This window comes from Phytophthora sojae (assembly GCF_000149755.1).
Source record: "Phytophthora sojae unplaced genomic scaffold PHYSOscaffold_13, whole genome shotgun sequence".
NCBI lineage: Eukaryota > Oomycota > Peronosporomycetes > Peronosporales > Peronosporaceae > Phytophthora > Phytophthora sojae.
The window spans coordinates 153,828-180,107 of NW_009258127.1; the positions used below are offsets into that span (position 1 = coordinate 153,828).

Sequence of the window (26,280 nt, forward strand, 5' to 3'; positions counted from 1 at the left end):
GATGGAGTCGGCATTGATCTACAAATCAAATAATCCGATTAAATGCGATCACGATCCGTCTCGATCCAATCAATCGAATCGGATTGGTTTTTTGCTACCCATCCCGCCTGAACTGCGGGGGCGGCACTCTTAGTTCCGCACGCCCTCCCCCAAGACAGCACTTCTTCCTGTTAAAGTTTACCTATGGCTGACGTGGGTGGGAGTTACTTGGGTTTCCCCCAGGCACGAGCATTTTGATAATGCAAAACCTGTAAGCCGCCAATGCAACCGCGAATACGTGCCGCTTGGAACAGTTCTACCAACAACGGCAACGGCAAAGGTAGCGCAATAGCGACGAATGCATGTAAAGTCCGATCTAGGAAGAAAATGTGTGATGGCTGGACATCCAAAATACCTTAGGCTCCAATCAATCGCATAATAGAACGACACCGCATCGCAAGGGTAGGAGCGGCTGACTGCTACAAATGCTACGGAAAGCACTCTTGTCCAGCCGTCCACGGTCTGTATCGGATATATATCTTGTTTTCTTGTTAATCGTCGTTGTCATCTTACTTGCAAGCTCCGATGTGCGTTGGTGGTGCACATCGAGATACTTGAGCAAGGGCAATCGTCGAGAAATCATTACGCCCGGTGAGAAGTAAATCGCCTTGGCGAAAGAGTTCTACGTCTGCCGTGCTGCTGTGTTACCTGCTATCTTTAGAAGAACCGCTGGGAGTTCTAGAAAGCGGTAATCCTGGAGCCAAAGATCCCAAGAACGAGCGGGACAAGAAAGTGAGCTTGTAGCACGCTCTCCGACCGATCAGGTATAGACAGCAGCGCATCAAAGCTATCTACTGACATCATAAAGATACCTATTCTTTCGACGCAGAAGGGGTATTAGACGTTCGGCGTGAGCCAGTAACTCAATACACCTCAACATTATTATTACCATTAAGATACCTATGCATGTGGATGCATATCCACCGAGCAGTGTGAAGCGAGCTGGGTGCTTTTCTGCGAAGCCAACCGTTCATGAACGACACTATTACACGGACGTTTGCGTGCGTGTAAATAACCCGCAGCAAGATCAATAGCGGGGACATCAAGTGGATCGACAGCACCCCGGTTTGAACGATCTAGGTGGCTTTCAAAGGCGCGTGCCACCACACAATTTCGTGTGCAAGTGGCACAAGGTTCGCACCGTTGCAGGGGAACCTGGCTACAGCGCTGCGGGATGAAAACATCAGCACACCGGTTTTCTAGCAGTGTTGATGGAAATTATCATCGAGAGATGCACTGGTATGCTGGCCAGCCATAGTGGTGGGCGAGAACAATGTCTGCTGTATCACGATGGGAGACAAAGGTATGGAGGTGTTTCAGGTCTTTTTAGTGATCAGCCCAGCAATACCCACGGGCGTGGATTCCATCTCCCCAAGGGCTACTTCTGACCTAGGCCCCTAGGTCCTAGGGTGAATGTGAAGTCTGTCTGGGTCAACGTTGAAGCTCACTTCAACGTCATCATCCCATTTACAGCCAATCGCCAGTCGAGTCCAAATAATTAATCGCCGGACCAATCATGTTCGCCCTCCATCACGACATTCACGTCAACGACCGTACCGTGATCATTTTCGATTTTTCACGTTTCCTCTCACCGCAGTGCCATGCCGCCAGTCGCCAATCAGCCCAGTACCCCGCAGAACCCCGCCAGCTACGTGGCCATCTCGGACGCTACCGACATGTACGGCTCCACGACGGACGTGCCGCCGCTGCCGGATGTTGCCAAGCAAGACACCCACGCGGACGTGCAGGCTCTGCGCGCCAGCTTCGCCTCGGGCGCCACCAAGGACGTGCGCACGCGCCGGTCGCTGCTGCGCGCGCTGCAGCGGCTCGTGGACGAGAACGAGGCGCTCATCAGCGACGCCGTGTGGAAGGACCTGCACAAGCACCCGCTGGAGCTGTTCGCCTGCGAGGTGTCGCTGCTCAAGGCCGAGATCCAGGACTATATCGACTACGTGGACGACTGGGCCAAGCCCAAGCTCAAGCCCACCAACATCGTCAACCTGCCGGGGCTGTCGTACGTGCGCCCCGAGCCACTGGGCGTCGTGTGCGTCATCGGCACGTGGAACTACCCCGTGAACCTGCTGCTGATGCCGCTGGTAGCCGCGCTGGGCGCCGGCAACTGCGTCGTCGTGCGTCTGCCGGGGGACGACACCACGCGCCACCTCAACAACGTGCTGATCCAGCTCTTCGACAAGTACATGGACAAGCGCTACGTGCGCGTGGTGTACGGAGGCGTGGAGGAGACCAAGAAGATGCTGCAGGAGCGCTACGACCTCATCTTCGCCACGGGCGGCAACTTCCTGGGCAAGATCGTGGCCCAGGCGGCCGCGCAGTACTTGACGCCGACGGTGCTGGAGCTCGGAGGCAAGTCCCCGTGCATCATCGACGGTACAGCTGACTTGAAGCTCGCGGCGAAGCGTATCGCGTGGGGAGCCTTCGTCAACGGGGGCCAGACATGCGTCCGCCCGGACTATTTGCTGGTGGACGCGACGATCGGTGACCAGTTCATTAAGTTGCTGGAGGAAGAAGTGGCTGCGCAATACGGCGGCGAGAACGTGAAGGAGTCGGACAGCTTCGGGCGCATTGTCAACCAGCGGATGTACGCTCGTCTGGCGCTCATCTTGGAGAAGGACCGCCAGCATGTGAGCTACGGCGGGGACAGCGACGACAAGCAGCGCTTCATCTCGCCCACGCTGTTGAACTTCCGCACGAACTTCGACTCGTTTGTATCCAGCGCGTCGATGAGTGAGGAGATCTTCGGCCCGTTGCTGCCAATCTACTACTATGGTGCTGGCGACTTGGACGAGGCCATCAACTTTATCACTGCGCGTGAGAAGCCACTCGCGCTCTATCACTTCAGCTCGAACGGCGCGAACAAAGAGCGGGTGGTGAATGAGACCTCCGCTGGCAGTATGATGCTGAACGACGTCCTCATGCAGCTCTCGAACGCTCATGTCCCTTTCGGCGGAGTCGGCAACTCCGGTATGGGCGCCTACCACGGCCACCATGGTTTCGAAGCGTTCTCCCACTACAAGACGGTGATCTACAAGAATGGAATGCTAGATCTTCCGCAGCGCTACGCACCATACACCCCAGCCAAGAAGTTCATTCTGAGCATCGCCATGTACCCGTTCACCCGCCTGCACATGCGCATCCTGAAGTCGCTTGGCTTCGCAGCGGTACTCGCCATCATCGCTGTCATTATCAAGTTCTCGGTCTGAGCTCGCGCTTTGTTAAGCAAATGCTGTAGGCCGCTTTATTGAAATCTCTTCCTTTTTATTCAGAACTAACTAGCCACGCAGTGGGCGTAGTTGCATACCACAATTCAAGCAGTCTCGTCTTAACTAACTACTTTCTGGTGTCTACTTGCTATCTTTGCTATCCAGTTCCTTATCGTCGTTGTTGGCAGCAACAGCCTTCGCTCCTTTGGCTAAGCCCTCGTCCTCGACATCCTCGGGGCCTTGTTCGTCCTTGCTAAGTTTCCCTTCCGAGCTCTCGCGCTTTCCGCAGGCCCTGGTATCGCAGTCTTTTGCGTCCGCCCGGTGGTTCTCGACCGACGCCCGCGCCCGCATCGACTTCATGAGACTGTAGAAGGCGTCGTAGTCCATTGACGCGATCACGATCTCGAGGTATTGCTCCGCTTTCGGGTCTGCCTTCATCGCCTTCTGATAATGCTCCGCAAACTCGTCCTCTGATACTCCCTGCTGCGTCAGGAAGGCTAGCGACAAATACTATCAGTAGGTGTATCAAGAGCATTACCCCAGAGCTGAGCCTACCCGTCATGTGCTCGTTGAACATGTGCTGGAACTCGATGTAGATGGTCATGTAGGCGAGCTGGTGCTCCAAGTCGTCCGTGAACGTGAGCGCGTGATCCAGGAAGAACTGCTCGAACTGGCGCTGGAACTGTGGCATCTTGATGTACTCAGCCAGCGCGCGGACCAGAGGATCCTGAATCTTGTCGTCCATGGCGAGCAGCTCACGTCAAAGGAGTGTTTCTTGGAGCTTGCCTCGCCTTTCTTTCGGCTTGGAGCGTTTAGCAAAATGAACCGACGCGGCATTGGCATTGCCAATTTGGCAAGAGGAGAAACCGCCCGCCGTCGCGTTCGGGCGCTTGAAATAGCAGGACGGCCCAGCCCGAGGTGTTCGGCAGGCGGTCAAATACACGCACCAACCTCAGCACTTCACTCACGTAGTGTTGTGGCGTGAGCAACTCATACAAGGTGCCTTTGGGCTTCAACTTGACCTGTGTATCCATGTACCGATTCCTTGGTACCAGTGACGTCACTGACGAAGACGTAATTACTCTTCCTTTTTACGTAAAAACGTTGATCCAGGCTGGACGCTGCTGTTGAGGGCACATTCCCCATAGTTGCAGCTGCTGTACAGAGTCACCAGTAGACGATAGCGATGGCCAAGTGGACGTTCTCGCTGCTGGCGCTGTGCCTGACGGCGCTTGTGCTGGCCGTACAGGCGGGCAAGGGCCCCAAGATCACCAACCAGGTCTACTTCGACGTGAGCATCGACGGCGCGCCCGCGGGCCGCATCGTCATGGGCCTCTACGGCAAGACGGTGCCCAAGACGGTGGAGAACTTCCGCGCGCTGTGCACGGGCGAGAAGGGCGAGGGCAAGAGCGGCAAGCCCCTGCACTACAAGGACAGCATCTTCCACCGCATCATCCCCAACTTCATGGTGCAGGGCGGCGACTTCACGCACTTCAACGGCATGGGCGGCGAGAGCATCTACGGCGAGAAGTTCCCGGACGAGAACTTCAAGCTCAAGCACGCCGGCAAGGGCACGCTCAGCATGGCCAACTCGGGCGCCAACACGAACGGCAGCCAGTTCTTCATCTGCACGGTCAAGACCTCGTGGCTGGACGGTCGCCACGTCGTGTTCGGCCGCGTCATCAATGGCATGGACGTGCTGGACGCCATCGAGGCCGTGGGCTCCCCCAGCGGCACCCCCAGCAAGAAAGTCGTGATCACGGACAGCGGCGAGCTGGCCGCCGACGACTTCGTGCAGGAGGAGTAAGTAGACCGTTCGTTCGTTGATTGGTACAGACTCGCATCGCCGGATACTTGCTTAACACATGAGGTGGAATCCTCAACGTTCGAGCTGTCCTGTTATTGAATTCTTCGCAATGACTTACAACTGAGAGATAAAGCGAACAATGGCAAACTTTCAACTGCACTCGTAGTTGCTTCAAATAACGTGTTCACTGTTTTCCTACTACGATCGTAAGAAAGTCGACTAACTACTGTAGACTGTACATCCGCGACATAGAAGCCCTACGACGTTGCGGGCGTACACAGACAACGAAACTTAGCGTCTCGACTCGTTCACTCCGAGCGAAGTTTACGACGGTATCCCGACGCTCCTCCAGCGCCGTGAACAGTGCCTGGCGAGCCACCGCCACCACCCATGCCAGGCATCATCTTCATGAAGTTTGACATGCCTCCATGCCGCCCATTCCAGGGAAGCCTCCCATGCCTCCGCCGCTAGTACCGCCGCCACCCATGCCAGGGATCATCTTCATGAAGTTGGACATTCCGCCCATGCCCCCCATGCCGCCCATGCCCCCCATGCCGCCCATTCCTCCCATACCAGGGAAGCCGAACTGAGCTTGTACTCCGCTTGAAAGCGTCAAGACAGCGGCGAATAACACGACGAGACTGCTTCTGCCGAACATTGCTTGGTGAGAACTTTATCCGATGCCGAAGACCGAGACGTTGTGACGAAGGTGGATTTGGAAATGCGATGCTCTTGTGATGCTTTAAAAATGTGTTGTCAGACTGTTTCGTTTTGGGTCTGACTCACTGCCACTTCCGTTGAGACCCGGGTTGACTAGAAGACATGTCAGCTGTTGCATCACTAGTGGCGGTGCTGTAGCTAGGGCCATCCGCTGCAGCGAAGATCGAGTTTAGTTTGGTATGGAGGTGAAGCATTCGAAAGGATAAGAACACCATCACGCTGCGCCTCTTACCCCTTTTTAATGGTAATGCACCGGTATTATTATAGGATAATAGTGTTTGCTTGTGAAGTGCAGCAACAGGTGGCTTAACGCCCCAAGTGCTTGGATGAAGTGTCTGCTTCAGCATCGCCACAAAATCGGATAAGAAGATGTACAATCTATGACGCTGCAAAGATTCTTCAGCGAGAAACCTGTTTTGAGAATGCATTTGGGTGCCCGTAAACGCATAACTTATCCATAGCTTACAGCCATTTCCGGCCACACGCAGACTAACCACTTGTCTGACCGGTTGCTACCACACACCGTTCTCTCGTGGCCTCCTGAAGTCAGGTTTAGCCCTGATCAATGAACGAAGCAGGATCTTCATCAAGCGCCTAGCTGACCAAGGTTGGTAGCTTCCCAGACAAATGAACATCACCCTTTCGTCTTGTCGACCATCACATTCTCAAATTCACCCGCTCAAGCTACAATAACTTGACTCGACAAGCTTCCATTACCACTACACCGAGCAGCTTCCAGCATGTATAGCAGCAGCAAGTTATTCGTCATGTGCATCGCCGCCATGGCTCTCTCAAGTGGTGTTCACGCCGAGAAAGAGGTGACCGAAACTATAGTCGGCGGCCCGGGCGTCAGGTGGGCGTCCCCGGCGTCGCTAGCGTCGGAGTCGGTCCAGGCGTCTACGGCCCTGGCGTCGTCGGCCCGGCCGTCGGCGTTGGTGTTCCTGGAGTTGTTGGCGTTGGAGTTAATCCTGCCGTCGGGTACAATGGCGGAACCGTGGTGAACGGTGGCTACCCGGCTGCGAACGGCGGCGCGACGGCAACCGCGACTGCGAATGCGAGACGCACGCTGCGCTCGGTTCAGTAAATGGACCAAGCTCACCTCGAACAACCAACGCAGCGTACTCAGCGACGTCCAAGAGTGAAGACATTCATTTCGCGATGCGCTGGTGCACAGGCGTCTACCCCACGAAGCTTTGACGTTTCAAGGTGTACAATACATGTATATGAGTTTTAGTCTCCGTTTGTGAGCGACAACATATAACCGTGTTGTCTAAGAAATATGCGTATTGGCATGAGCGGACCTAAATGCTGCCAAAGCTCCGGCCGTAGCCCCTATATACACTACATGTGCACTTTGCTAGGTATCAACCCACTCTCAACGTGAGCCTTTACCAACTACTGTAGACCGCATCTCTCATCGCCATGGGTATTAGCATCCATCCAGTGGATGCTACCGATCGCGTGGTAGTGACCGTCACCCGCTACAAGGTCGATTCACGCACATTGTTCGTACAATTTGCTCGAACAGCAAACAGGGGGATGCCTCGAATGCATATAGTTAGCTCACTTGGTGCCCGCCATCACGTACGACAGTCCGCGCTCAGCTATATCGATCCCAGTGTCGGCTATCGGATAAGACCGACCAGGTGGTCTGGACCACCTAACGTCCGACAGTAAAGTGCCGAGCTTTAGGCGGACTTTACCCAGCAAGCCTGCCGAGGGCCCGCAGGAGCCACAAGTCGCTGGCCCATGGTGCTCTAACACAAGCGTGCACGTGTTTCCTTGATACCATGCACTCCCACCGACACCGACACTATTTCCCCATCCTACGCTGTTCGCCCGCCGCACACGGATTCCAGGCACAAGGGTGCTCGTCCACTTGGTTCATTTCCAATTTCGCCCTCTTCACCTCGCAGTTGCATTACTCAAGCGGCTGCGTGCGCGACAAGAGGTTCTCCAAGGTTTCTTTGTTCGTCACTCCAGCCTTCACCATGATCAACGTCACCAAGGTTTTCACGCTGGTCGTCGCAGTTGTAGCCATCACGAGTGGTGTGCATGCCGACAAGGAAGTCGCGCAGGACTACAGTAGCGGTGGTACGACCGGTGGCATGGGCGGCGGACTATCGGGCCTCTCCAAGATGATGCCCGGTATGGGTGGCACCGGCGGAACCAGCGGCGGTCTCCCCAGCATGGGCAGTATGCCCGACTTCAGCAAGATGATGTCCGGAATGGGCGGCACTGGCGGCATGCCGAGCTTCTCTAAGATGATGCCTGGAATGGGCGGCACGGGCGGTGGAATGGGCGGCATGCCCGACTTCAGCAAGATGATGTCCGGAATGGGCGGCGCCGGTGGCGGCTTTCCGGGCATGAGTGGAGGTTTCTCCAGTCTCAGCAAGATGATCCCGGGTGCGGGAGGCAGCCCGGGTACGGTCCACGCGCCTGGAGCTACTAGCACAGGTACTGCCGGCACCGGCACTGGCACTAGCACCGGCACTGGAACCGGGGCTACAGGTGCAACCGGCGCTTCAGGTAACACGGCCACAACACCGAAGACCGGCACGCCACAGACGAGCAGTTCAAAGGCTGGCTCCGCAGCAGGAGCGCCCACGGTTGGGTCCCCGACCAGCGGAACTGGGGCTACTGGCGCCGGTTCAACACCTTCTAAGACGTACCGCAGCCTTCGATCGGAGTAATCTGCGAGCGAGCAACCGTCCGGCCGGAAGACGATAAATTCCCCACGTGTGGTCACGGCAAGTGCTCTTGCTGGTTGATGTAGATGAGTTTTGTAGTGCATAAGCAATAAACGCGTGTCTTACTGATCATTGTGGCTCTCAATAATGTGTATGCGTGCCTCGACGACCTACTTTTATATTCATGTGCCTGAAAACTGACCACGAACCGCTAGCTAGAACGGATTAGCTCGGTTCCGGTTTCCGCGCAGATGCATTGTTGACACTCCTGCATAAATTCAAGGATGACAAGTTTGGCTACCACCAAAGAGTGCGTGACTCCTAGGGTAAGCTAGTCAAACTCCGGTAGGGGCTAGGGTGAACGGTGTTGGGGCAGGATTTCATTGAAGCCTACGAACGGGGTGCATACTCGTTGTATTGCATGTTACGCAAACGAAGACTAAACTCATAAACATTTACACCCTACGTGGAGCGCTCAAGCTCCGCCGGGATGGATGTGTGTGCGCTCACACAAGCGACTGCGAGCTGTGCTACTGTACCACACGCACGCGTTTGGATGTCACTCACCAGTCGAGCTGCAGATTGTCACGGGCTTGGTCCATTTACTCCTCCTCCTCCGAGCGGAGCTTGAGTGCATTCGCGGTCGCAGACGCACTTGCCGTTGCGCCGCCGCCGTTGCTCGGGTAGGCCGCCGCAGGGGCCACTCCATTGTAGCCGTACCCGTTGTAGCCGTAGCCGGGGCCATAGACGCCGACACCAGGGCCATAGACACCAGGACCGTAGACACCCAGACCGCCCACGCCAACGCCTGCTACACCGGGGACGCCAACGCCAACGAACGGGCGCCCACCAGCGTCTGAGCCACCTGCGCCTCTGCGTTTACTCCGGTTGAGAGGGCCAGAGCGGCGATGCACATGAAGAAGGTCTTGGTGTTGCTGAGCATGATGGTTGGAGGTGTTGTTGTAGTGGAGGTGGGAGCTGGCTTGAGAGAGTGAATTGGAGAATGAGCGAGCAAGGCGAGTTGGCGTGGCCGGACTCCATCGACACAGAGCACTGGTATAATACATGTATCCATACTTGCTCGTTTAAGGTGGTGCCATATGCCGTGCCAAATGTGACGGACTTCTTCAATTGATTCACTCTCGAAGATAACATTTGTCTTCTAAGATCTGGCCCCCATACGGCGTTGCACGACCTACAGCACCATGCAGCTCGATCCAGGTGGACTTCATTATGATGAAGTGCTCAGACAAGGACTCCCAGCGCGATTATACGTGTGCCGATTGTATAAAGCAGCAACAACCGTCAATATCAGTTGGGACAATTAACACTGCTAGTAATATTTCTTCACTTGCTCTACGATAATGGCCATTGCGTTAGCCCGTTAGCGTGCTGGAAGACAATCGACGGATCTACTTCAAGTACTGTAGGTGCTTTCTGTACCTCCTATCGGTGTGTCCCCGTTTGTACTGAACTTTGTATGCCTGAAGTTGAAGTTTGGTTCACACAGCGGAGCCAATCAATGCATCAGATGAACCGACAAGACTACGATTATCGACCGATCCACCACACGAACGAATGACATCCGGCCAACACGTGCTGCCCTGGTGAACAGAGTTTGAGCTTTACGCAGACTAGATGGTCAACATCGTTCATCGACGATAGATACCGGTACACTATCGTGCCGCGTTCTGCACGAGGCTTTCGTTGGCAGCACCTGCGCGGCTTTTCGGCTGCTGAGTTGGCTGTGCGCTGCGAGGTGCCGAGTCGTCCAACGCGCTCCGGAACTTACGTCTCATTCTCCAATTCACCCTCGAGCGGTCACAAACCACTCGAGACGAATCCCCGCTAGCTGATCTACACCCCAGCCCAGTTTTCCGTCTTCTATCGCCATGCTCAGCAGCAGCAAGATCTTCGCCATGTGCATCGCCGCCGTGGCCCTCTCAAGCGGAGTGAACGGTGAGAAGCAGGTGGCCGAGACCTTCGGTCTGCTCGGCCTTCATGGCCTCCACGGAGTTGGCGTAGGCCTGGGAGGAGTTGGCGTAGGCCTGGGAGGAGTTGGCGTCGGCGTGGGCCCCGGTGTGTATGGTCCAGGCGTCGTCGGCCCCGGCGTCAGTGTCGGCGTGCCAGGCATTGCCAGCGTCGGAGTCGGTCTTCCCAGTGTGGGCGTTGGTGGCCCCGTTGTTGGTGGTGGCCCCGCAGTTGTTGGCGGTCCCGCAGTCGGCGGCGCACCTGCAATCTCCAACGCCAACGCCGGTGCACCTGCCACAGTCAGCGCGAACGCCAATGCCAACGCTGATGCTGGCCCAGGAGGCAACGGTAGCACGGTCACCAAGACGGTCACGTCGACGAACAGCGACGGAACCGCTACTGCGACCACGTCGAAGACCACTAGCGGCGCGTCGACGAGTGCGACTGCGACAGCCTCTGCTGGGGCAAATGCGAACGGTGGTGGGAACGCAGGCCCAAGTGGTGACCCGAGTGGTCCGAGCGGAGGCCCGAGTGGAGGCCCGAGTGCCGGCCCTAGCGATAGTGGGAAGACCGGAACCGGTGGCACAGGCGCTACGGCTCAGAAGGGATACCGCAAGCTCCGCTCGGTGGAATGAGCGAGCTTCGGTGCTTCTGCATGCGAGACGCGTTTAATGTCGTTAGTTGTAATTGAGTTTCGTCTTGTGTAAATAAATTGCAAGTGTTTCTGAGCCACACCATTATCTTTTTCCTCCTCCTCCTCCAAGCTGAATGCAGGACGTGATCGCACACACGATCAGACTTTTGCTTTGGATATGATAAAAATATCGATCTACCATTTAAGCAAAGAGGGTGTCGCTAAACTCTGATACATAAAAATAGCGCGGAAAGTGGTATCACCGGTAGACTCTGAAATAAATTTCAGAGAATAACATACCTTTGCCTCAGCGCCCATTCTTTCATATATCACGAATAAATTTTAGCTGCAAGACTAATTCAATCGAGGGGAAGTTCGATCTGAAGTCCGTCGTGGTTGCTCACAAGTTCAAGCCCCGACTTATCTATCGCTAATGGGGGAGCACCATCTCCGACGATGACGCCAAATGACATGCTACACGAATAATACATTGCATCGGTGCTAGATCTTGGCTTCAGCACTGAAAATATGACGAGACGGTACACTCCTACGCCGAATATAGTTTAGCAAATTTCATTAGTCAAAATTCATAGTTTGTCTTTTTTTTACCAATGATAATTTTTCCTTTCAAAATCTTAACAAAAACTGCAGTTTTAGGAAAAATCGGGGCCATTTTTTCGTTAAGATGAGTGCAGTTTTGAAATATTAAAAAGCATTTATTTTGTGAAGTACAGTAGGACGTGGCGGTAGCACGATGCTGAACCCCTACAATAACACCTCCTATCACGATGCTTAGCAACACCAAGACCTTCTTCATGTCCCACCTTCCACTGCGGATATTGCCGAAGCTAATACAAGAAGCGGGGTTGTAGGTACTGCTGGGATAGTAAGAAGGCCATAATCGTTGGCCCCTCCCCTGCTGTACGGGTCACCCAGTTCTTAAACTTCATAAATAAAGTTTTTTGTTAAAAAAACACAGCCTTCGTAATTTAAAGGGTCTGATTGTCCGAAAGTATTAAATATAAGTCTACAAAGTAAAGAGTCCTTGAACCAATGCATAATGGAAAACCTTTAATATCGTATACCTCTACACCTTTGCCCAGCCTTAGTTGTCTAATTCGCATCCAAAGTTGTCAGCGTTTATTGCCAGCGGTTGGGTGGGAGTGAGGTACCCGAATTAAGGGGTACCACTCTCCTTAGTGCAAGCGAAGTCGTCTAATCCCCAATCGAAGTTGTCGGAACTGACGAGAACCTAACGTGAAGTTCCCGCGCGCGCGAAGTTGACCAAGACTTCGTGCGTGGCGCGCTCACTCCTCAATCTACCCAGCATCGCGCTGCGCAGGAGCAATAACAGCGGTGGACGCAAGCGCTAGCAGCAGTATGACCACACGTTCTCGTTGGCTCGCATCACGTTGTCGCTCATGGCTGAAGCCGTCGTCGCGCAGTCCCGGCAGATGCTATAGCACTCGTGCGATGCTGGGTAGATTGAGGAGTGAGCGCGCCACGCACGAAGTCTTGGTCAACTTCGCGCGCGCGGGAACTTCACGTCAGGTTCTCGTCAGTTCCGACAACTTCGATTGGGGATTAGACTACTTCGCTTGCACTAAGGAGAGTGGTACCCCTTAATTCGGGTACCTCACTCCCACCCAACCGCTGGCAATAAACGCTGACAACGTTGGATGCGGATTAGACAACTAAGGCTGGGCAAAGGTGTAGTCTTTATGAATCGCCCACGTGAATGTTGACCCTGTCGGCGACGCGTCCATCTTCGCGCAACCTGCGATTGCAAGTAATTTAAACGGTAATTTATTATGGGTGTTTTTCTTGGGATATCTTGGGATAAATGAAACTTTTCATTTAACCCAGCTAATCGACACAAACCGAATTCGTTTTCATCTCTTCCTCAGCACGTGCACGGCAGCTCACTGCAGTTGCAACACGCGGGCATGCCGGAGCAGGAGCTGTCCGTTCTGCGCATCTACTGAGGGGACAACGAGCTGCTGCTCGCGCCCACCAAAAGCGCGACCAGGACCAGGAGCAGCACAGCGAAGACGAGGACAAGGAGCAGCTGGAGGCCCGCCAGCGCAAGGACATGGATATGAACTCGTGCACACCCATCGCCTTTGAGGCGGATCTGCTGGCGGAGCGCACGCTCTTCCTCGTTGCACGCAGCTCGAGCTACGCGGCGCTGATCGCCGGCAAGCACCACATGTTCTGGATTCAGGTGCAGGGAGCTTCAACAAATCGCCGCGCGGACCCGTCAACGTGGGCGAGGGACTGCCGGCGGGCAGCATCCTACGTGTTCGCGTGCAGCGTAGCGGGGATCATTACAGAATTATGGGCCGCGTGAGCTTCAGATTCGGCAGCTCGGGGTACAGCAGCGACAACTCGGGACGCGCTGCGGGCCGTGGCATTCCCACTGTTCCAGTCTGTGAATTAATTCATGAAGAGGAAGAGCTACCACCATCGCCGACTTCGGGAGGGCGAGGAGCAACGCAGACTGAGGAGGTACACGCCGCTCGGCGCCGAGAAGTACGAGCTCGGACCCATGTACACCTTCGACAATCTGGCCCTGGGCAGCAAGGCGGACGACTACGTGGGTGTCGTGAACACCATGAAGGGGAACCCATGCGAGGACCCCGTCACGCCACTTATACTGGGCACGGCGCCGCTGCTGTTGCACGTCTGCCACTCGTACGAAGCCGACGACTCATGTTGATGGTTTACAAGCTGTTGACAGTTTTTTTGGTTTCAAAGACGCAGGATTTCGATGAAGACCTGAAGCAGTAATTGCTCGTTGAAAGCTTCAATGGAAAGCAACTGGACAGCGTGTTTCAACTCAATGCCGAAAGCACTTGCACTCTTCTTCATACTTAAGTATTGGCTGGTACTTGCACTCCCCTTCATACTTAAGTATTGACTGGTGAAGTTATCGTTCACATTTAATTTGAAGTCAAAACTTATTTTATTGTTAGCAGTAGTCAATACTACGTAGTATAATATATGTCAGCAAGTGACGAACGCCACAAGCATAGTCGAGGTTTTGCTAGAAAGTGGCGAGTACCTAAAGCTGGGGAAACCTTCGCGGGAGTGAGATGCAGAACATTGAAATTTTAATTTCATTGTTCTGCAAACTTTTTAAAAATTTTTTGGACTCCACATGCGCAATTTCAGAGCTTCTTCGTGCACAACACGACTTTGTTAAAATAATCGTAATGTTGTGATTTGTGGGATAGGTCTTCGAATTAAACCCGCACTATGAGGACAATTTCCGCTGCCACCCTTTATTAATAACATATATTAATAAGTCCATATCTACATCGTAAAATGATTCCAATTTGCCACAGAGAGGCGAGTGTAACGGACGACCGGAGGGAACCTCGGCCCAGGCACTCCGGCGCGTGCGATCTGCCGATCGCCACGTGACTGCACCAGGATCAAGACGAGAACGGCGAAATGCAGAACAACAACGAAATGGCCCACATCCGGCCTCAAGAAGATTAAGATCAAAGGATACAGAGTACAGAGATTAAGAAGAGATCAAGACTCCGCTCGAAGCCCGAGTCAACAAGAGTGAGAGAAGACGAAGAGAAGCATCTATTTTGGAACACGAAGAAAATGAAACTACCCAAAGAGAAACCCAGTGACAGAGGTCGCAAACAACAAGAATCTACGACGAGTACACCTTGCGACGAGAAAGAACCGAAGAAACTCAGCAAAATGCCGACACCTGCCTCGCCTAAGCCCCGTGTTAGAGGCAGCCCACGGAAGGTGACGACGGAAGCGACATTTGTGCGGAAGCAAGGGAAGGTGACGGCAGGAGAAGTTCTCAAAGCAGCAGTGAAAACCCGAGACGGAGGAGTATTTCAACTAGAAGGACTGCGACCACGTGACGAGGGAACTACGGAAAACACGGTCCAACCAACGCTAGGTAGCTACGAGCAAAGCGGGGACGTGGACATGAACGCGGGCCTCAACACAGACGACAACGGCGCTGATCAAGAGGATGAAATGATGCAGGAGGAGCAACGTGACACCGGAAACGGAGACAGGGCCATCGAAGGAGAAGCAGTGCTCGATCATCACCACTCGGAAGCAGAGTGGGTGGCATTCGAAGAAAGTTTCAAGTCTACGCAGCTGATTCTAGCGTTCTCCATCGACGAGACGGTGACCTTCGTGGAAACGCTTGGGCCTGTGGGAATCATGAAGCTGGCTCCTGGCATTGTCCAAGTGTGCGGATCGCACGGGATCCAGTTCAGTGATAAGCTTATCCCGACCAGCTAGCCAGCAGAAGAACTGATTGCAACACCGGTTATCAACAACCGAGCACTTTGGAAGTTCTTGCGCAAAGGATACATGAAGGCATGGCGTCACCGTGTGGGTGGAGCCGTACTACCCCGATAAATTCCGATTTTCAAAAAATCGGAATTTGAAACTTCCTATACAAACACTTATATACAAAGTAGGTGTGTCACCTCTAGGCGTTCTGCAAGCTTGTGGCACGTCCGGAGACATTCTATGCACTATACAAACATCAAATGAAATAGACGTCCAGAAAAGTATCCAGGGGGTAATCAGGTGAAACGTTACCGTTGTGTACATAATACAATACCTAGGATGCAAGTTAGGATGTGTCGTTGCAGACAGAAGCATGTCATTCTGTAGTTGAAGCAACAAAGCAACGAGGATTACCAAGTTTGATCACTAAGTCAAATTTCGTTGACTTCAACACCGAAGTAGTTCGTTGCCTGGACCCTTCCCAACTAACAGCACACACTAAAGCGCTACACCTGCATTCATGCATGATATATATAATGAGCGGATGTAGTTTACCACATGGTTTCTCCATGGGTGCAAGAAGTTCTACAGTTGAATACTTCAATTAGCTGCTACTTAGATTGATCGATGTCAAAGCCATGACTTTGCCAATCCAGTCAACAGGAAAGCAGCGATTACAAGCCGTTTCGCTAATTGGAGCATACAAAGACAAAGTTGCATTCACAACTATGTGTGCGGGTATCCAAAGCCTCGCTATACTGGGAACCGCAACGACTGCAACGGCATGTATCCAAATTGCATATATTAGTTTGGAAGCGTTCACGTTACTACCTCTCGCCCTTCTCATTAGCAGCGCCAACCATACCAGTTTTCGGTTCGTTTGCCCATCGGTCATATCAATGAACACCAAAGCGGCATCTCTGGCTTGGCCAGAGTTCGTCTCGGCTCGTCCATTTCGCTACTACCCCATTCGAGTCGTCGCCTTCACTCAGGCGGGCTCGTTTTCGGGCTGATCATGGCTGCTTGGTCGCCGTAGTCTCCTCCAACAGCATCAATATTAATCTGGTTAGCTCATTTAGGCTACGATACAACATAAGTATAATAAACTGCATGCAATGCAGTATACAGGACAGCATGATATACAACATACCATTGTTCGGAGCACGCCATATCGCATCAACTCCAGCCGTCGTCTTCGCCGCTTACATCAACGCGGAAAGATCGCGGAAGCCTTGAGCACCGGAATCCTGAGTGGGCCTCTCCCCCAGGCCTTCGAACGCCAGGTACGAATGCAGCGGGTTGAGCAGTACGACCGAGCCCAACAGCTTGACTGAGTACGACAGCTTGTACAGCTGCAGCAGCAGACGCTTAGCTGTAAGCAGCAAAAACAACTGGACCAAGAGTATTCCAAAGCTTGTCAGCAAGCATGAATCTCGCAGACATCGCTGACCAATGACCAAACTTACCAAGCGCTAGAGAAGCACCACACGCAGGAGAGTGCTATCATGAAGAACAACATGTACCAAATAAAACATGTTAGCAATAAGGTATAGCATTCGCTTGCTATGAGCGTACCGTTAGCGCCGTACTCAAGCGCCGATGTCTCGCACGATCATCCGTGATTTCTGTTTATTCTTCTGCCGACTTGAGCCCTGGCCACGCAAATTCTCGAATGAGGCGGATTTTGCAAAAGCGGCAAATGGAAGTCGCTGTGAGTCACCCAGTCCGACACCTTGCAAATTTTATTCAAATCATACAGTGGGCCCCTTGCCCTTGCCAAACATTATATTCCGAATTTTGACAAACGCTGGTCTTTGACATATGGAAAAATAAAAAGGCGCGAACAGAAACTAAACGTAATTTTATATTGACGTTTGTATAGTGGTGTGTCGGGGAAAAGGACACTCATACAAATTTCAAGTCAAAATTGGCTTAAACTGCATATATGCAGTTTAAACCTTCAAATCTAAGCTGCATGGGGTTAAGCAAAGATTGTGAGAAATCTTACGACCGGATCCCACGTTGGGTAGTGACATACATACATCTACAAACGAAGTGGGGTCCCAAACTTTTATATGACATTCTGATGGGATTTCTCGGTCCTGGTGAAATTGATATTCGGACTGCGTTTGGATGGGTGTCTAGCGGGAAGCGCGAATCCGGCTTAGGCCAGGGATCGGTGCTCTCCATCCGGCTCATCGGCTACTACATGGCTGTCTTGATGCAGCGTCAAGACCAAGGGCCTGATGCTGTAATAATTACGCACTCGCAAGGCGCGGAGCCGCATCAGATCGCTTCTACCGTATTGGTGGACGACGTCATTGATGTTGCAACGACCCGATCAGGCATTGAGCATCGAGTCGCTGTCTCAAAAGTTTTTACGGGAATTCACGGAACTGGTGGGGTTTTCGGTGCTTCTAAGTCGTTTCTACTCCAGTTTACGCCCACCGAGCGTAGCGCTAGTAACACCGTCTACCTGCATGATGGCACTGGCCAACCGAGGGCGGTGACGATTGTAATTCCAGCAGAGGGATTCAAGCACCTGGGTATTATCCAAAGCACCGATGACGTATGGAGCGCAACCCTCGCACCTGTGTGGAATGCGTTGCGACGCGAGGCAGACATAATAACCCGCCTACAGCTAACCCATGACCAACTCCAGTATATTGTGAACCACGTGTGGCTACCTCGCGTACAGTATCGAGCGCAACTAAATACTTCCCACAAGATTGCAAAGCACGTCGATATTCTAATTCGACGGGTGGCGAAGCACGTCCTTAAACTACCTCATAGCACACCTAAAGATGTGTTTCACGACGAGACACGGGGCCTTGGACTCGCCAGCTTTGAAGACATGTGTAACGTGGCACGAGCTCAGCTAGCCATCCGAGTGATGAACTCACCCCACTTGTCAGCCTACCACTTGCTAACGGAGGCATTCGAAATGTACCAGATCCAATCCGGGTTAACGTGCCACCCGCTTCAAATGCCGATGACCCCCCCCCCAGCCACCTCCAGCGCTGGATCCACCAAACTATCCGCGCGGTGGTCGCAGTTGGATCGAAGGTGGATGTTACTTGGGAGAACCCCCAAGCCTGTACGACTAATCGACCAAACGATCGGCCAATTTGCAACGAGTTGACAGAAGATCTCCGAGCACTACTACTTCGCTACAACCTCAAGTACTCCCACAAAGTGCGCTATGTTGGAGATATCGCCAACACATCTTATACGCGGCTAGAGCAACCGACCTCGTTACAACGAAAATTCCGCTGGTCGCGCCAGCAAGTTGGCGATTACAAGGAGATAGATGATGACATCAAAGCCGTACTGTGCCAGAACTCTACCGGAGAGCTGATAACGCCGGTCGGACGGATCCCAGTAGACAGAAGTTATCTACATATTCATTCGATGGACGTAGGCCCTGGTCAGTTTTTCATTGCGAGAGAATTTGATATCACGGACGAGGGATTGGAAATGCGCGGTCATGAACTTGGAAAACGCGTTGACGATATAGTAAGCGACAACCCCCATGATCATGGCCTAGACATCAATGTCAGTGGTGGCAGGAGACGCGCCCCAACAGCGGTGTGTGGAAACCACGCCCAGGTGAAATTGGATCGGAACTAGCCAATATATGCGTACCAGTAGAAGTGGTGTATCTTCGTCGACGCGGAGGTAGGTCGGCCAAAGATCGAGTGATTATCTGGAGTGATACATCTACTGGGGGCGTTATTGGTGTAATGAGCAGAGATTTAATCAGGGAAGCATTTAATCGATCGTCGCGAAACTATGACGAAGTCATGGCAACAGAAGAACTCCAATCTCCGGCCGAGCGTGTAGCCAGTGCAATCGGCGCCAAGGTGCCGTAGTGTGCGCGGTGTGTCTGGAGTGGCATCATGTTAACTGCAAGACGTGTACCACCCGCCCGGTACGAATTGATCGTCGACCGTGGGTGCATTGGGAAGAGTTCCGCAACTGTGAAAATTGTATTGCAGCAGGAGATAGGAGTGTATGTCATGGGGGGACACCAAGTGCCACCAGTGGATGGGGACTTCGTACAGGAACTGTCCGCAAAATTGGCAGAATTGCGGTGCACTGGGCGGATATGACATCCACCCGATGCGAGTGCCACGCCCTCATTGCTGGGTTGATGGCATCGGGTGACACAGGTACCCAAGTCTGTGACAACTTAGCAGCCATTCGAACCTTAGAGACTGCGCGTGCCATTGCAAATGGTATTCGATCGTCGCATCTTAAGTATAGCAACAAGCATCGAGTGAAAATTCGTACCATGGTGGCGCTGATGCGTCCGGGTGGGACGTTTACAGCACAGTGGGTACGCCCGCACCAAGAGCACGAGCTCACATCGGACCCGACACTTAATGAGCAGCGCCGAGCACTTGCAGCAGCTGACGCAGATGCTGCCCAGAGCCACGACCCCAGTATGACCGGCTCATATATAGGCATCATGTGCTGGGATGCTGCTCATATCATGAATTCTCACGGAAACCCGGTTGTAGGCCGAATCCAGCTATTCTTGACGGAACTAGCAGCGGAAAAACGGAAGTCCACCTGGATTGAAGTAATGGGCACACGTGGAGAACACAGGCAGACGGCGTGCGATACTGACTTGAATATGGCTAAGTTACTCGGGTGGGATGACTATCAAAAGTGTTTTTATTGGAGATCGATTACCAAGTTCTTACACACTAATCTCAGGAAACACCGCAGTCACACCCAGTGGGGAGCCACACTGTCGGATATGCAGTGAGCCGCGGATGGATACACAAGCTCATCGATATGGAGTGGATGCGTTGCAACGCCAAGCCTGTATGTTGAGGTGGGGAGACAACTCGAGATCCTGTGTCATCGCCTCTGGATTCCGGACCAGAAGTATATGATGTCAGGCCGGTGCCACCTTGTTGCCAAAGAAAGCGGCCGACAAACTCGATCATGGTGGACATGTGATGATAAGGAAATAGGCCCATGGCGGGTGCTGGTCCAACTCAATCCCAACCTATCGGCTCACGCAGCGCACGTAATCTCGCTGGTACGAGAGTGGCGATGGGCATCGTATGCCAGCCACCTTCTAACCCTGGAAATGCAGTTTTGCAAGAAGCGACCAGCGGGTCGTCTCTTACCCGTGCAACTCCAACGAGCGGCACACGGATGCCACCCTCACGCGGCGCAATACTTCTACCACCCGTGCCAGGTAACGGGACTTTGGGAATCGGGAACGCTAGACCCGCGATACCTGCAGCATTACTGGAACCGGAGCCACCTGCTGATCAAGCTGCATGGTGGATCGATGACACGTTTATACCAGCGGACGAAAGCCGATGGGACTCTATTCGCGCCGAATACAACGGATACAGAGATTTGAGAAAAACATTGTGGGTCGCATGCTATGATACCTCACCGGCACATCGAGCGGCCTCTGAGATGGGAATCGAGTGGTTTGTCTGTATCCCGGTGAATACACTTCGAATGAGGACTAGGCAAGCGGTAAGCCAAACCTCTTCCACCGAACGTCGGAATATCACAGCCAATAACCCCTCTCCAGTGTGGATCGGTATTATTACCCCACACATAACTCAAGCACAGCAGCACTGCTGGGCATCGGAATGGTGGTCTGCATTACAGTGCGGTCTCTATACAGACTGGCTTATCATCGAGTACACGAGTGAGGACTTGCCCGAATACGGTCCCCGTCAGGCACTTGTTACATGGAACGCTGCACTAGCCACAACTGGGGCGGACCCCGTTCTGCTGGAAACCCGTCGCTGGCTACAAAATGAGTTTCTGGAGGTATACTCGGCTCCATGCGGCTGGAAGACGTGGCCATCGGCTACTCCGGCAACCGTGCGATGGGCTCAATACCTTATGGTCACTTCTGCCGGTGGCACGAGACTGCATCTTGGCGTCCTACGCAGTATCTGGATGTCCAATAGACTGCACTGAAGGACAACATACCAGGAAAACGTACGGGTAATACAGGCAAGAGACGAAGGCACGCTACTGGAGGATGTTAATGCCGACATTCGGAGAAATCGGTGCCAGCACACCCGCGCAGGTTATGAGCCTTTCGGCGGTAGTTCCAGGAAACTCACGTACTTGTCAAGGCCCGTCAGTATTGACTGGGATCGACCTGCTGTCTACATGGCAGTTGGCCAAAGGGGGTGTTTGTGCCTGGGGCTTTCCTCCTCGTGCCCGAGAGTGTGGTACGTTGCATGTAGTTGAGTGTGGTTGGCTAAGAAAAGAATGAATCACTTTGGAATTTACCTCACTCAAGACAAGAGCCTTTTCTCCCTCGTTCGCTGCGTCTCCTCGACGCCCAAGACTCTACACTACGCGCTGCTACACTCAAGGCTCGACGCTGATCGTCTCGGAGCGCAATTACTGCTAGGTTATGAGCCCAACGCTCTAACTGTTGGTGACGAGTCTCTTGAAGTGAAAGCGTCGCAAGAAACAAAATGAGCAATGCTGGAGTGGCAACGTGCAAGGACAGCCGCAACAACAAGCACAACCTGCCGTTAACCCAGCGCGGGCGAGCAACAAAGCGCCCCGGTTCGAAGGCACGTTTGAGCTCTATCGCGCCGAATTGGAGCTCTATCTGGCGGAGCGCGACTTGTGGGCTGTAGTGAGCGGTGGGGAGACACGCCATATTACGGATGTGGACCTGCAACGCCAGTATGACGGGCGAGATCGAATTGCACGTGCGACTATCCTACGCGGCCTGCGCTGCCAAGGTGTGTGGAATGGCTACGGCGGCGGAAATGTGGAATGCACTGGTGGCGGATAACACCCAACGCGACTTCTCCTACGCGGTACTCCTGCGGCGACAGTTGTATCAAACCTCTCATAATGAGGGCCAGTTATTGGCCGAGTACATCACGACAATGACGCAACTTCGGCAAAAGCTGCGCAATATGGGCCCGGACCATGCTATTACGGACAACGACATGGCCCAGTTGCTGCTGATGGGCGTGGCAGTGACTCATCCTGAATTACTGGACCACTTCGACCTGCCTACGCGTCAAGGTAACCCACCCACGCTGCTACAAGTAACCAATGCTCTACGATCCAAGGATGAGCGTACACGCATGGCCGAGCAAGTGGGTGGGACGCGAAATGGAAATGGAGTGGTGATGAACACGATGAGGGCTGGACCACCTGTGCAGCCGGGTCTGAATGGGGGTAACGGTGGCAAGAAGAGGAAGTGTTTCCACTGTGGAAAACCTGGCCATTTCAAGCGGGATTGCTGGCACTTGAAGAAAAAGTCGAAGAAGGTGCAAGCTGGCGGAAAGGAGATCAAGAAGACGACCAAGCTGTCAAAGAAAAAGACTGAAGAGAAGGCCAGTAAAGGGGATCATGCAGAGAAGAAACCGGGAGTAATCCAGCACATGCTGTGGCTGAATGGCAGTGCTCCAGATGTCCCCGGTCGCGGATCGACCAGCGACAGCAGTAGTGACAGCGACGGCGATGAAGAAGCTCCTGCCCTGGGAATGGTTGCTGGTCTGGCTCGTGAAGGCGCGGTGGGCGCTTGGATGCTGGACTGTGGGAGCACTACGCACGTGTGTGTTGAGCGAGGACAATTCTCTAGCAGCAAGAAGTCGAAGGCAATGTTCAAGGTCTGGACCGGTGAAGTCACGCTGGGAGTCATGAGTGGATCGGTACTGGTCACAGTGGCTAATGCCCGTACAGGCTGCGGCAATGAAGATACCGTACATATCAAGATGGAAAACGTGGAATATTCTCCCTTCGGATCGGTCAATTTGATCAGCCTCGGCAGGATGGAAGAAGCTGGCTGGCTCCCATCATTCTCTCCCTCCTCGTTTGTGCCTCGCAGGTGCTGGCTGGACCGTGGTCAGCAACGGCTCGAGTTCGTAAAGAAGGGTCATCATTATTGGCTGTATACCACCGAGGTACCCGCTCCAGAAGACATGGTAATGGCGAGTGTCGACAACGATGCCAGTCCTCTTATGCGGTGGCATGAGCGGTTAGGCCGTCTGAACGTGGCTGCCATTAAGGAAATGTTGACTCGCGAGGTGGTTGTAGACATGGAGATACCGGAAGAGCTCTTCAAGAAGAAGTTCTCGTGCCTGACCTGCATGGGCGCCAAGAGGAAGCGCATGTCGTACAAAGTAAGCGCTGCCGAGAAACGCACCAAAGTCAACTATGAGCACCTGAGTTCGGATGTCTGCGATATGCAGAAGTATCTCCCCGGTGTGAGCAACTATCGGTACTTCCAGCTCATCCCAGACGAGGGATCTCGGTATAAATGGGTGTATCCGCTCAAGCAGAAGAGCGACTCCAACGCCAACTTGATGGAGCTGATGTCGAAGCTGCGTGCGCAGGGGCACAAGATCAAGACGTTCACAAGCGACGGCGGAGGCGAATTCGTGAACAACCAGCTCAAAGGGTTCCTGAAATTGCATGGGATTACGTTCGTGCCTACTCACCGGCACACCCCTGAAGAGAATGCACTCGTTGAGAAGCTCAACGGTGTGTTGGTGAACAAGATGGGCGCCGCGATGCATGCAGCAGACTTGCCGCAGAAACTCTGGCCGGAAGTACTGCGGTATGTGGTGGACATTGACAACATGACGGCAACACGGGCACTAAGGACAGAACTCCGTCGGAGAAGCTCTTCAACTAGAAACCTGACATCAGCAAGATTCGGGTATGCGGGTGTCTGGGATTTGTGTTTGTGCCAAAAGCGGTGCGAAAGCACAAGTTGAGTCCAAAGGCAGATCCGGCGCTGTTGCTGGGATTCGCGCGCTCAACTACGGGCTATAGACTGCTACATTTGCGGACTGGAAATATTGTCGAAGCCCGCGACCTGCAGTTCCGCGAAGATGCCACGGTCAGTAGCAAGTACCTGAACAAGCTCTTGATGGGCAGACATCAGGGCGAGAAGATCCCGTACGTGCCACTGCCAGTGGAGTACATTGCTACGGACAATGAGCGTGATGGTGCTGATCGCGCGGTGGAGAACAGTCTACCAAAGGAAGTGACTCCGAGTCACGGTGGGTCAGCGGTCATGGACGACGCGCACGGGCCCGGGGGAGCGACTTCGTCGAGCAGCGCCGAGTCGGAAGTGGGCGAAGTTCACAACACGCGAGCGATTGGACATGGTGCGGTTCCAGCACATGGGTCAGCTCAGCCCCTAGCATCAGGACGACGCTAACCACGGCGTCTGCATCCAGGAACAGGAACCCCACCAGCGGCAACTCGAGCGTCGCAACGTGCGAGGAGACCCATTGTCCGATTTCGAGATTACCAGTTGATGGTGGAGAAGAAATTTGTCGGCGACCCAGCGACGGTCGAAGAAGCCTTGACCTCGCCTCAGCGAGATGAGTGGTTGGCTGCCATGAAAGCTGAGTATGATGCCCTAATTCGAAACAACACCTGGAAGCTGATCGACCCACCGAAGTCGTTGCCAGGGCACCCCGTCAAGATTCTCACTTCAAAGTGGGTGTTGCGCGTAAAACGTGATGAACATGGCGGAATATTACGGTACAAGGCCAGACTTGTGATACACGGATTCAAGCAGCGCTACGGAGTGGAGTATCGTAAGAGTGGTGAGGATTATTACGATTTTGCTGGTGCTCCTGATTGCGCTGATCCTGGAACTGGAGGCAAGGCACGTTGATTTTGATACCGCGTTCCTTAACACGGTACTCAAGAAGTTTGTTATCCTGATGCAACAGCCGTACTTCTTCCAGGACGGCACTGGTCGAGTATGTTGGCTGTTGAAGGGACTTTACGGGCTGAAGCAGGCGGCCCGGTTGTGGTATCAAATGCTACACAAGTCTCTGGTGAAGCTCGGATTTTCTCGCAGTACGTTTGATGTTGGTCTCTACTGCAAGTGCGTTGATGGACGGATCATTATCATCACAGTGTATGTGGATGATATGGTCATCGTCGGGAGGCCACATGACATCGACCAAGTCATCGCTGATTTGATGGTTGACTACGCGTTGAAGGATCTCGGCCGCGTGCATCACTTGTTCGGAATGGAAGTGCATTACGAGCCCGGTGTACGGTTGTGTATCTCCCAAACAGCGTACATCGACAACATTCTGCGCCGTTTTAACATGACAGAAGCTCGAACGGTGCGATCGCCTCAGATGACGAACAAGAAAGATCCGGCAATTGAAACTGACCCAGCCAAAGTGAACGATCCATCGCTGCCTTACCAAGAATTAGTTGGGGCTTTGCAGTATTTGGCGACGTGTACAAGGCCCGATATCGCCAATGCAGTTCGAAGTCTCAGTCGGCACACCCGCAGCTACACGAAGGAGAACTACGCAAGTGCCAAGCGAGTGCTTCGTTATCTTCGGGCAACTCGCTCGTTTGGACTAGTCTACAGGCGCGGTGATACTGCTCTGTCTACAAGCTGGCAGATGAGAGCATTTAGCGATGCAGATCACGCCAATTGCCCGGATTCCTCTCGCTCGGTGACTGGATTTGTGCTTCGGCTGAATGGATTTAGCGTTGGATTCAAGAGCAAAATGCACAAGAGCGTCACCGACGACACGTGCAAGTCGGAGCTGGTCGCTGCCAGCATGTGAGTAGAGGATTTGTGGGCCAAGAAGCTGCTGAAGGAGCTGGGACTGGACCAGCAGAGACCCGTGGTCCAGATTGACAACCAGAGCACGATCAAGGTCTGCAGTGAAGCAGGCAACTTTGATGGTGTCAAGCGCTACGCTAAGAAGAGTCGCAAGATTGCAGAACTTGTTGAAGCCAAGAAGCTCAAGATGGAGTACGTGCCAACGTCGGATAATATTGCGGATATGTTAACCAAAGCGCTCGGACCGCAGCAGTTCGAGAAGTTGAGACGCTTGCTTGGAGTCGAAGACGTCGTTGCTGTGATCGAGCAGCGTGTCGTGGTGGAGAACGCGCAGTTGGAGT

General features: G+C 53.4%; 13 protein-coding genes across 13 annotated transcripts; 10 read left to right on the plus strand and 3 right to left on the minus strand.

The window, feature by feature from the left end:
* Window positions 1–1,640: 1,640 nt before the first annotated feature.
* Window positions 1,641–3,403, plus strand: PHYSODRAFT_352984 (aldehyde dehydrogenase; the record flags this gene model as incomplete). The annotated part of the gene is made up of 1 exon (XM_009539127.1): window positions 1,641–3,403. The coding sequence occupies one exon, from the start codon at window positions 1,641–1,643 to the stop codon at window positions 3,258–3,260; it is 1,620 nt and encodes a 539-aa protein (XP_009537422.1). The 3' UTR covers window positions 3,261–3,403.
* PHYSODRAFT_529589 (hypothetical protein) lies at window positions 3,402–4,005 on the minus strand (the record flags this gene model as incomplete). Its single annotated transcript, XM_009539128.1, has 2 exons — window positions 3,402–3,757; window positions 3,816–4,005. The coding sequence occupies 2 exons, from the start codon at window positions 4,003–4,005 to the stop codon at window positions 3,402–3,404; spliced, it is 546 nt and encodes a 181-aa protein (XP_009537423.1).
* A 407-nt stretch (window positions 4,006–4,412) lies between these two features.
* Window positions 4,413–5,225, plus strand: PHYSODRAFT_288960 (hypothetical protein). Its single transcript, XM_009539129.1, has one exon. It carries the CDS (start codon window positions 4,447–4,449, stop codon window positions 5,065–5,067), a length of 621 nt encoding a protein of 206 aa, XP_009537424.1. The 5' UTR covers window positions 4,413–4,446; the 3' UTR covers window positions 5,068–5,225.
* Window positions 5,226–5,375: 150 nt separating this feature from the next.
* Window positions 5,376–5,791, minus strand: PHYSODRAFT_348312 (hypothetical protein; the record flags this gene model as incomplete). The annotated part of the gene is made up of 2 exons (XM_009539130.1): window positions 5,488–5,791; window positions 5,376–5,434 (listed from the first exon to the last, which is right to left on the minus strand). The coding sequence occupies exons 1-2, from the start codon at window positions 5,723–5,725 to the stop codon at window positions 5,376–5,378; spliced, it is 297 nt and encodes a 98-aa protein (XP_009537425.1). The 5' UTR covers window positions 5,726–5,791.
* Window positions 5,792–6,569: 778 nt separating this feature from the next.
* On the plus strand, window positions 6,570–6,871 carry PHYSODRAFT_340882 (hypothetical protein; the record flags this gene model as incomplete). Its single annotated transcript, XM_009539131.1, has 2 exons — window positions 6,570–6,605; window positions 6,641–6,871. 2 exons carry the CDS (start codon window positions 6,570–6,572, stop codon window positions 6,869–6,871), a joined length of 267 nt encoding a protein of 88 aa, XP_009537426.1.
* A 706-nt stretch (window positions 6,872–7,577) lies between these two features.
* On the plus strand, window positions 7,578–8,567 carry PHYSODRAFT_306859 (hypothetical protein; the record flags this gene model as incomplete). Its single annotated transcript, XM_009539132.1, has 2 exons — window positions 7,578–8,401; window positions 8,564–8,567. The coding sequence occupies 2 exons, from the start codon at window positions 7,578–7,580 to the stop codon at window positions 8,565–8,567; spliced, it is 828 nt and encodes a 275-aa protein (XP_009537427.1).
* A 512-nt stretch (window positions 8,568–9,079) lies between these two features.
* On the minus strand, window positions 9,080–9,420 carry PHYSODRAFT_340884 (hypothetical protein; the record flags this gene model as incomplete). Its single annotated transcript, XM_009539133.1, has 2 exons — window positions 9,080–9,285; window positions 9,318–9,420. 2 exons carry the CDS (start codon window positions 9,418–9,420, stop codon window positions 9,080–9,082), a joined length of 309 nt encoding a protein of 102 aa, XP_009537428.1.
* Window positions 9,421–10,369: 949 nt separating this feature from the next.
* Window positions 10,370–11,083, plus strand: PHYSODRAFT_252006 (hypothetical protein; the record flags this gene model as incomplete). The annotated part of the gene is made up of 1 exon (XM_009539134.1): window positions 10,370–11,083. One exon carries the CDS (start codon window positions 10,370–10,372, stop codon window positions 11,081–11,083), a length of 714 nt encoding a protein of 237 aa, XP_009537429.1.
* A 1,945-nt stretch (window positions 11,084–13,028) lies between these two features.
* PHYSODRAFT_251972 (hypothetical protein) lies at window positions 13,029–13,801 on the plus strand (the record flags this gene model as incomplete). The annotated part of the gene is made up of 3 exons (XM_009539135.1): window positions 13,029–13,045; window positions 13,069–13,396; window positions 13,532–13,801. The coding sequence occupies 3 exons, from the start codon at window positions 13,029–13,031 to the stop codon at window positions 13,799–13,801; spliced, it is 615 nt and encodes a 204-aa protein (XP_009537430.1).
* An 899-nt stretch (window positions 13,802–14,700) lies between these two features.
* PHYSODRAFT_306860 (hypothetical protein) lies at window positions 14,701–15,366 on the plus strand (the record flags this gene model as incomplete). Its single annotated transcript, XM_009539136.1, has 1 exon — window positions 14,701–15,366. The coding sequence occupies one exon, from the start codon at window positions 14,701–14,703 to the stop codon at window positions 15,364–15,366; it is 666 nt and encodes a 221-aa protein (XP_009537431.1).
* Window positions 15,367–17,446: 2,080 nt separating this feature from the next.
* On the plus strand, window positions 17,447–21,324 carry PHYSODRAFT_306861 (hypothetical protein; the record flags this gene model as incomplete). Its single annotated transcript, XM_009539137.1, has 6 exons — window positions 17,447–18,306; window positions 18,369–18,876; window positions 18,921–19,223; window positions 19,274–20,130; window positions 20,346–20,663; window positions 20,862–21,324. 6 exons carry the CDS (start codon window positions 17,447–17,449, stop codon window positions 21,322–21,324), a joined length of 3,309 nt encoding a protein of 1,102 aa, XP_009537432.1.
* Window positions 21,325–21,522: 198 nt separating this feature from the next.
* PHYSODRAFT_319490 (hypothetical protein) lies at window positions 21,523–23,253 on the plus strand (the record flags this gene model as incomplete). Its single annotated transcript, XM_009539138.1, has 4 exons — window positions 21,523–21,584; window positions 21,916–22,114; window positions 22,209–23,212; window positions 23,235–23,253. The coding sequence occupies 4 exons, from the start codon at window positions 21,523–21,525 to the stop codon at window positions 23,251–23,253; spliced, it is 1,284 nt and encodes a 427-aa protein (XP_009537433.1).
* A 644-nt stretch (window positions 23,254–23,897) lies between these two features.
* On the plus strand, window positions 23,898–24,553 carry PHYSODRAFT_530717 (hypothetical protein; the record flags this gene model as incomplete). The annotated part of the gene is made up of 2 exons (XM_009539139.1): window positions 23,898–24,000; window positions 24,117–24,553. The coding sequence occupies 2 exons, from the start codon at window positions 23,898–23,900 to the stop codon at window positions 24,551–24,553; spliced, it is 540 nt and encodes a 179-aa protein (XP_009537434.1).
* Between the last annotated feature and the right edge of the window lie 1,727 nt (window positions 24,554–26,280).